Below are 10,170 nucleotides of genomic sequence, written 5' to 3' on the forward strand. Positions count from 1 at the left end.
TCAGCTTCCAGCAGTTTGCTCTTGTTTTGTGTCTGAATGTGGAGATGAACCATCAGCGTCTCTCTTCTCTGCGATTGGCTGTTTGCTTTGGTAGACATTAATGAGGGCTATAATTTAGGCTGTTTTGTTTTTGTTTTCAAGTACATTCAGTTACTGAGCATATATTTTGGTTACATGTTGATTTTAGAGATGTAACAAACATATATATTGTGCTACAGGTTTTTGTTCTGTGCTACAAGATTGTCAACCTCTGTAGCACCAGCGCTATGGGCAAAAAAAAGTTAATGTACAGCCCTGTCCACTCTATTCAAATTAAATAAGTAACTAAAGCTAAACTACACAGAAAATTAACTACTGAACATAAATTAGCAGCAGAAATACCAAAATAAAGACAGTTTCTTATGGTTAAATGACTGCTGATTTCATAGTTTGCTTAGGTCCCATCTGATAACATTTGGCTTCACTCCCAGTCAGCTGTTTCTCATCCATCTTAATATAAAGGTTGTAAGATGGAGGTGAATGTTTGTGGAATTAAACCCTTGATGTTTTATCAAAAACACTTCTTTAGATCTCAGAATCGCAAGAGCATTGATTCCCAATTTGTGGTCCAGGCAACCCTGGGGAGCCGGGCTCCTGTCTGCTCTAATGTCAAAAAATGTTAAAATCATGATTCGAAAAAAAGATGTACAATGGCATATAAGGGCCATCTTAAAACATAAAATTCTGAAGAGGAGTCATTCATTTTTGAGAAAAAAAATAGAAATTTTAACTCAGTATTTTGGAGTTAAGGTATGTGTAAATTCTAAAATTATAAACGAAAAAAATAACATTTTTTAAATTAATAAAATTGCAACATTTATAGTCAAAAATATTTGAGAAACCAAACTGAAAACAGTAGTTAGATAATCCCAGTTTACAGAAATGCCTCAGCTATTACAGATGATAATCTTATCATACTAAAGCATTTTTGTAATATTAGAGATAAAATTTGCCCCGTCTTAAAAAAAGTATGCATCATTAAACAGATTTGTATAACAACCTAGATACAAGTAAAAATACCAAAATAACCATAAACTTTTATGTTCATTGCACTAGAAAAAAAATACTTTATACTGGTTTTAATTCTGTGTTAAGCTGAATAAATTAAGCATTACTATTTGCAATTGCATGATGAAAACTATGCATTTGTTCCATTTTTAGTTTAAAGTAATTTTAATTATTTCATTGAGAATATTTCACAATTTGTAACAACTTGGCCTTCTAGTAGTTAGAATAAAAACTATGTGGTCCTCTCAGTCACCAAAGTTGCCCCTCCCTGATCTGAATGGTCCTTTCCCTCTTTGACCTGAAGGCCTCAGCGGCCATTATTTCCAAAAGCGATTTGAAATTTGGACTTGTCACACACAGCTCATGTCTTTTGGAAAGAGGGTTTGTAAAATATTCTGTGGTAATTGAGTTCATAGTGTATGTTCTACCCAGAATTAGGAGCGATGGATGCTGTGGATGAGGTGCCGTTGATGGAAGAACAGTCTGAATCATCTGAGGATAACAGAAAGAACTACAATCAGTCATTTACAAAAAAGTAGATCATCTAAAAAGTACAATGAATTACCCTGTGCATATTGCATGCCTGATAGTCTGTATGCATTTTTACATCTTACCATCGTCACTACAGGCATTTTCCAGCTCATCAGGCAGCTCCTCCTCAACTCCATCCACCTGCATAACTGATTCCTGACTGGAAACAATTCATATAAAGAGAAATATCAGTGAAATTTAGACAGAGCAAACAGCATCTTCTGATGATTTACAACTCTAACCCAGACAGCTGAGTCTCTCCAGTTTGACACTCCTCTGTCGGCGAGGGTGAAGACAGCACAGAAGATGGAGGTGACATGGAAAGAGACTGTCCTTGCCTGGTTAGCTGGATTGCAGAGATTTGATTTGTCACAGAGCCCACCAAGACCCCTGCAGTACCAGAAGACACATCTATAGTAGGACACAGAGGCCAGATATCATTAAGATTCACAGTATAAACCTCACCCCCTTTGAATGTGCAAACTTAAAGGTATCCCTGTTATGATGAATTTGTACCACTTTATGGCTTTCCTGTTCGTTTTTTAAATTTCAATTTAATGTAATGCCTTTTTCGGTCTCAAAGATCAAATATTCCCCTATTGTACTGGCTTGCATAAGAGCATAGCCCCTTTTGGCCCCCAAAGGCAACAATTACCACAGCTTATGGCTAAAGTTATCATTACTTTCAAAATTAACACCTGAGATGATTTACTCCTGTTGCTTCTAATATGTCCAAACCATGTTCAAAAGCCAGATGATTTACTATTCTAATCCTGGATTTAGGCATGTTTTTATCACACCTTTGATTCTAGTTACCTGCACCATCATCCATCGGCGTGGGCTGCTTCTCCTGAGTGGCACTGATGCTGGCACTGAGCACAGTTGACCTGACACCACTAGAGCAAGGACTGGCTGATGCAGGTCTGCTTCTTCTGTAGGTGTTTCTTGGTGGACACTGACTTTCATGTTTGTTTGAGTCTAGTGTTGTTTGTGGCTTGCTGTTTGCAGCAGCAGTCATCACTGCAGGAGGAACACCTCTGACAAACAGCAGATTGTTTGAAGCTGTGATTCTTGTGCAACCGTTGAGTGTTCGACTGCTTTTTGTCATTGCTTTAGCTGAGTGGATTCTCCTTATAGGTGTTCTTGTGCTTTTCATTTCTACTTTCATGCTGACAAGGCTGGAGGCATCTGCTGCCCTCTGATGTTCACTGAGAGTAAGGCATGAAGGAGGCACTGAGGGTGAGGAGGAACAGTCTGCAGCTTCAGGCTACGAAGGCAAAACAAGGGGCAGGTTAGTGAGGAGGGGGTAGTCAGTATATAACCACAATGACCACTAATTTCACCTTTGTTGGTATACAAGTGTTTACATTTATAGCAATGAAAAAGTCAGCATTCATGGTAATAAAAAAAAAAACATTATTTTAAGTATTAAGGCAATTCTAACTCACTCCGCAAGTATACATTTTAATTACTGAATAGATGCCAGGGTGCTGTTACCATGCTTTTAAACCAGGGGTGTCCAAACTTTTTCCACCGAGGACCGCATGCGGAGAAACTTAAGGCTGACCGGGCCACATTGAGAAAGCTCACTTGTAATGTGTTACAGACAGTGAATCCAACATTAAAATATTTAAAATATTTATAGAAAAATATCCTACATCACAGCTTTCCATTAATGGCTTTTTAAAATAAAAAGACCATAACTGCTTAGGATTTTGGGATAGCCAATCAGAATTCAGGGGACCTTCCCCTCTAGATATGCACCTTTCACGGTTGTGAAACATATGTATGTTGAGCTGAAAAGACAAGGAAGCAACACACTGAATGCATGCAATACTCATGATACATACTGTTATTTTAAAACAGTATACAGGTGCATGTCAAAAAATCACGATATCATGTAAAAGTTTTTTCCTCTGTGATTTACTTCAAAAAGTTAAACTTTTAGAATGTCTATATTCATTTTCTACAAAGTGAAATACACCAAGACCTTCTTTTTGTTTAATCTTGATGATTACGGCTTAAAGCTAACAAAAATCCACTCTTTCATATTAGAATATTGTGCAAAAGGCCAACTAGCAAAGGTTTCATGAGCATTTATGCTCTCACTCTGTTTTGGTATACACAACCACAATCATGGGGAAGACTGCTGACTTGACTCTTGTCCAGAAGACAATCACTGACACACTTCATAAGGAGGGTAAGCCACAGAAGGCCAGTGCTGAAAAGGCAGACCACCACTCTTGAACCACAGATGTCATCCATGTCTCGCTTGAGCTAAGGCAAAAAGAACTGGGTTGTTGCTCAGTGGTCCAAAGTCCTGGTTTGAGATTGAACAAAATATTGCATTTCAATTGGAAGACAAGGTCCCAGAGTATGGAGGAAGATCTAAGATGCACAGGATCCAAGGCTCTTCAAGTCCAGTGTTTTCAGTTTCCACAGTCAGTGATGGTTTGGGGGGCCATGTCATCTGCTGCTGTTGGTCCACTGGTTTTTGTCGAGTCCAGAGTCGATGGCTCAACCATCTACCAGAAGATTTTAGAGACTTTCATGCTTCCTGCTGAGAGGCTTTATGGATATGCTGATTTCCTTGATTTCCAGCAGGACTTGACACCTGTCCAAAGTGAAGCCAAACCTGCTAGAAACTGGTTTACTGACCATGGTATTACTGTGTGTGACTGGCCAGTCAACTGGTCTGACCTGAACCCCATAGGGAATCTCTGACGAAATGTCAGGTGAAAGATGAGAGACACCAGACTCAACGATTCAGATGAGCAGAAGGCCACTATCAGAGCAACCTGGGCTTCATAACACCTCAGCAGTACCACAGACTGACTGGCCCCATGACATGTCACAGAGATGCAGTAATTTGTACAAAAGGAGCTCCAACCAATTACTGAGTGCATAAATGAGCATATTTTCTGAGAAGGCCAACATTTCTGCATTATAAACCTTCTTCTTGGACTGATGTTTTGTGATATTCTAATATTTTGAGATGGCAAATTTTCTCATCTTTTTTAGTTGTAAGCTTTAATCATCAACATTTTACCAAAAAAAGTCTTAAAATATTTCACTTTGCATGAGATGAATCTAGAATTTATGGACATTTCACTTCTTGAATTAAATCACAAGAAAAAAATTGCATTTTTCATGATATTCTAGTTTTTTTAGATGCATCTGTATATACCGGATTGGTTATGCTCATATTGATAGACACATTTAAAATGGATCCTTTAAAGTCGCTTTCTGTCTTTTTAATAATGCAAAGTTCATACTAAGTGAGAAATGTTATGACTACTCTAGTGGACTCTAGTGGAAACACTTGCATTCTCTGTAGGCATTTCTATTCTGCATTTCCAAATACATCAAAGTAGGAATGTACACTATTATCAGTGTGACGTCAGTATTCACAGATATGAAAATTTCTGCCTTTGTGTACAGCTGATATATTAGCCACACATATCAGCAGAAATTTTTCTGGGTTACATCAGTACTCACCATCGACCTGTTCATTTGCTGTGTGGTTGGCTGTCCATTGATGATCAGGGTTTGATGACAAACTGACCAATCAGACCCTTGTCCCACCTGTGTGTCTTCTGAAGTAGCATCTCTTCTGCTCACAACGGCATCATTCACAGAACGAGAGGTTTCGAGTGGCACACCTTTCTGTTTTGCACCTACCAGCTGGACATTACACCCACTCTGATGTTCCCTCTTTAGGGTGGAGGAGGGGGCATTGGCCTCTGTGAGGCTGCTACCAGCCTGCTTCAGTCCCGTACCCAGTACCTGGTTTAGGCTTTGAATCCCATTTAGTTGTGGTGGCGGATCTGAAGACCAGTCTGGCACAGCGGTGAGTTGGCTCTGGGTGTTTGCTTTATTTCCATCCCCATTTGCCCACATGGAGAGCAGAGGTGAAGCAGCTGACTTTGGCCTCAACAGTGAAGCACATGAGGCAGCATTAGAGGAGAGAGTTTTGGCTTGATCCTTCCCCCTGGACAGCTCTAAGGAAGTCTGATTTAAAGGCACTTTAGTGGCCGCAACAGTCTTGGCGTGTGTGCTGACCGAGATTGCATTGGTTGAACTATCTACTCTTGAGCCAGCTCCGAGCTTCCCTCCACCCCATGGCGAGGATTGGTTGGTTGGCATTGTACCCCCCAACAAAGACGAGGCTATATCTCAGGGGTTTAATACCTGGGTGAAGATCGACAGGCAGGATAGGAGTTAACAGTCGAGACAAAACCAAACCCAGCGGTTCCACCTCGCAGCTCTCCTCTCAGTGAGAAAAAAACTTTTCCGGTGTCAGCTCCAGTTAAATAGAGTTGAGTATTTTCTGTTGGTCACTTTAGATCGACTACAAGTTCTTTGTAAATCCTGACCAACAGTCAACATACCTGCCACTACAGATGCAGTGACAGTACTGAGAAACTGAGCTGCGGGTCTGCAGAACTACAAGATCTCTGCTCAGCAGCAGTGCAGAGGTTATGCCTTTAATTAGGAATTGGACACAGGCACATTAGGTTTTTCTTTCCAAAGGCAAAGTGGTTCCCTCTCTAAATAACAGTCAGAGTTAAATTATGTAAGACCAAGGCTGAATGAGGGAGTCTTTCACTGTTGCAGATGGAGCCAAATGCTGAAATTCCTTCCTCTTTTAAGACTTCTAGCAATGAAATGTAAACTTCAAACTTAAGTCTGAGGTCTTGAGAGTGAAAGTGATGTCATTTGGTCTCATATCTTCCTCAGTTGACAAACAAGAGGGACTCAACAGCAATCAACACTGGAAAAACACAAGAACAGAAGTGTGGTCAGTTGGAGAGAGAGCTGCAGCAAACACTTCATTTATCCCTTGAAATAAAACTAATTACCAGTTAATTTGAAAATCAAATAGCAATGCACAATATTGGATTTTTATGTAATGTATTTTGTGTCAAAAAAATTGATTTCAATTATTACTCTTTAAATTTTGAAAATCTATCTTTTTGTTTACGATTAATAACAGGGTTTGAAACTAATTAATTGCAATTAATTGCATATGTTGGTAATCTGAGAAAAACTGCATTTAACCCTTCTAGCTTCAAAAACAGGAGAAGTGGAGACTGAGGTCAGGTTGTCAACTTACTAGCTAAACCAAGGTGGTATTAATCTGTGGATTTTATACATAAAGTTACAAAATTAAGAGCACTGTGAAGTTTTCAACATATTCCAGTCGAAGTTACGGAGCTTCTTTAGCTGGTCGTGTGATAGCACCAGAGTGTGATTAGCCAGCATACATTTATATTAGTTACATATTCCCCCTGTGATTAATTAATCAAAATCAATCAAATATTCTGACAGCACTACTTGGTATCCCAGAGGACCCAAATGTTAGTACTCATACCCGTACTCTATATGAAAAAAGTGGAACTGGTGCATCCCTAGTTGATGAAGATGTTAAACCAATTAATGGTCGTGTCCATATTTCCCGAGCTTTAAAGCCAAATACACTGACTGCACATCTGTTTAATTCGAGATTCTTCTGATGTGTTTACATGTATCAATCTGTTTATAAAATCTTTAAAACATAAAGAAAAAATTCCAATACAGCTTCAAAATAAGATGTACTACTTTCATGAACAGGAAAAGTGGCAAATGACATTTTCCACTTTTATAGTCAGAAAAATTTACAATAGAGAACTATTTACCTTTATTAACTGACTATAGTTATATGTCAGCATATTAGAACTATATTATATTACATCGCGTACCCAATATCGTGATACGTACCGTACAGTAAGTTATCGTCACATTCCACTGTTTACAGTGTAAATTATTTGTGATTTAGAGCAGTACATTTTCAGTAAAACTAAAGCTAAATCAGATAGTTATGATGACTTACCTCACTCGAATCACTTCATCAAGCTACCTTACCTTTGCTACGTTTACTGATGGTACCAACAGACTGAAACATTTCCTTTTGGACGACTTTTTAACTGACTTAGAGGTAGATTTGGTAAACCCAGCTAACACTGCTGTCAATGCCTTACTCACGTGTGCCATCAACGTTTCAGTACACGCCGCTTAGCTTAGCCTTGAGAAAGCTAACTAACTGCCAATTCTATTTGAAGTGATCACACATATTAACACAATTTCAGCTCAGTCTAACTATAAAACCAACATACTCGTGAAAATAACCGTCGTGGTTTGGGATAATGGCCCTGACAGGTCGTCACCAATCAGCATTTGTCTCCCGCTCGGTCTCTGTTTACCACAGTTAGCTTAGCAACACACCAACACAAACCGCCACCGGGTATCTGTAATATTCACCGTTTTCAACAATGAAGTCAGGTGTCAGTTTACAACCAGATATTTACACATACCTCGTCAGCTGTAAAGTCCATATCATATTCGTCCGTTTGTATAATACGGATTTACTCGATATTCTTTCTTACATTGTAGTAGCCTGCTTGATGCTGTACGTGAAACATCGTGGCCAAAGATCGTCTACAGAGACAAGATGATGGCTTCGTTCCCCTTCCGGGTTAGCCTCAAAGTCTAGTTAATTGCGTAAATGTATTTAAGGATTATTATTTTTAATTCAAAAATCAATCCATCATGGATTGGCAGATTTTTCGTGTAATCCTTTGATTACACGAAAAATCTGCCAAAAAAATAGACTTTTAACTGTTATTAATTTTAACGTAATCCAGAGAGCAACTGATGAGGAAAAGTGTTTACAGAGAAATCAGATCAAGTTATGCCCTCAGGAATACTTTATGTAGTCTTAAGACTGGAATATTCTTTATTTCTGTATCAGTATGTTTTATGAAATTCTATGTTTAAAACAGAAAATAAAGAAAATGAATAAAAGATAGACTGTATAAAACATGGACGTAGGACCAGTGGTGTGGATCACTAACTGATGGAGAATTTTGAAGCTTTACAATGGTGGTCACAATCTAGTCCGCCTAGTGAGGGATTGAAGGGGACAACCTGGTGGGGTCCACTCCAATCGGAGGGCCATGGAGGTGAGGAAAATTATGGTCCACGGTAGAGTTAATCTTATCAAAGATGCAAAGAATTAACTTTATTTATTCATGCTGGTCATGTTGGTCATGTTTACAATGCAAATATGGTTAAACCATTTGGAAAGTAATGTCAGACTTCATAAATAATTGCAACAAGAGAGCAAGAAATGGTCTAAAAGTAGCAACAATTGGCAGAAAAAAGTAACAAAACCGGTTAAAAGTGGCAAAAGGGGGTTTAACAGGTAGTGAAATGGTGTGAAAACAAATGAAAAGCAAAAAAGTGGTTAAATGTGTCAAAAAAATGCACAATTAATGGCAAAAAAAGGGTGGGACATTAAAACAATAGGTTATAGAGGCAAAAAGTGGCAAAAACGAGGCAAAAATCGGTGGCTCAAGTACTGAATAGGAGTAAAAAGTAGCAAAAATCAGTTAAAAGTGGCAAAAATTAGTTCAAAGAAAAAAATGTTATTACAGTTTCAAAAATGGGTAAAGAAAATCAAAAAAGGGTAAAAAAAAAAAAAGGGAGGGTGGGGGGGCAGCAAAATAGGTGAAAAATAAATGTAACTAGCGGTAGTTTTAGAAATGCTCTCATGAAGACGCAGCACTTGACTCTGTGGTTAACCTTTAGTGGATTAAAGAGTTGATTAAAGATTATTCATAGTTACTTGCAGTCACCTGCAGACAGACTAATGCATCTTTGTTTTGTTATGCTCTCACATTTGGCATCTGCTCAAGTAACTTCAGTTGTTTTCTTGAGATCTTAATAAAATTAAGTCATTACCATGGGAAATCTTACATTAGCCCAGTTCACAGTGTTGTTTGAAGCAGTGATCAAAGTAGCCCAGCACTTCCTGCACTCCAGAGTGAGCATGGACAACTAGAAAACAATGATATCAATGCATTTAAATGCTATTGCACTGCATTTTGTGCTTCAGACTATTGAAAAAAACAGTAATCTATGGCATTTTTAAATCTTCACATGTTGAGGAAATGTGAAAGAGAACTCTGTGGCTTTGGTCTGAACCTGGAGAGGAGTAAAGTGGTCAGATGTGAGATTTTTATAAAATCTCTGGTCACAAGGTGGAGCTGTTTGTTCAGTTTGACAGAGTTTGAACAGACACTTAAAATAGCTATAACTTCATGCTTAAATGTTATGATGCCAGTCCTTGATCAGAAATGTTAAAATGTGTGTGCATAACTCACTGGTGATTTTTTAAAAATCCATAGCAAGTTCTGTTCTTTTTAAAAGTTAATGTCATAATCTTTGATCTGCCCGAAGTTCCTTATTTTGTTTTAAAATCAAGTATTGGGGGACGCACATCATAGTCAACCTGATGTGGAGCCACCATAATCAAGAAGACCTACCTGCACTCCCTGAGGAGACTGGAGTGTGCTGGTCTGCACAGAGAATCATTTTCAGCAGCAGACCCACCATCAGAGACATTTTACTCCAGGACTAAGGCCTCACCTATCATGAGGAACCCCACAGACCCTGCAGACAGACTGTTTACCCACCGCCCCCTCAGGTGTGAGGCTGTGCAGCATCCGGACCAGGACCACCAGGCTCAAAAACAGCTTCTTCTCTACAACT

At 38.8% G+C, this 10,170-nt stretch overlaps 1 protein-coding gene across 2 annotated transcripts in view; it reads right to left on the reverse strand.

Annotated features, from left to right (window-relative positions):
* The window catches only part of ttll4 (tubulin tyrosine ligase-like family, member 4), a 29,568-nt gene extending 21,514 nt beyond the window's left edge, over positions 1–8,054 (reverse strand). The window contains exons 1-6 of one of the 2 annotated variants that reach the window (XM_041806794.1): positions 7,932–8,054; positions 5,077–6,352; positions 2,395–2,845; positions 1,821–1,989; positions 1,662–1,738; positions 1,476–1,539 (exon numbers count right to left, since the gene is read on the reverse strand). In XM_041806794.1, the coding sequence (XP_041662728.1) occupies positions 1,476–1,539; positions 1,662–1,738; positions 1,821–1,989; positions 2,395–2,845; positions 5,077–5,724 (1,409 nt within the window). In that variant the 5' untranslated portion in view covers positions 5,725–6,352; positions 7,932–8,054. Of the gene's footprint in view, positions 1–1,475; positions 1,540–1,661; positions 1,739–1,820; positions 1,990–2,394; positions 2,846–5,076; positions 6,353–7,733; positions 7,822–7,931 lie in introns of those variants that run through there. The other variant, XM_041806795.1, reaches the window with a different exon arrangement.
* Between the last annotated feature and the right edge of the window lie 2,116 nt (positions 8,055–10,170).

Source organism: Cheilinus undulatus, linkage group 15, assembly GCF_018320785.1.
Source record: "Cheilinus undulatus linkage group 15, ASM1832078v1, whole genome shotgun sequence".
Taxonomy (NCBI): Eukaryota; Metazoa; Chordata; class Actinopteri; order Labriformes; family Labridae; genus Cheilinus; species Cheilinus undulatus.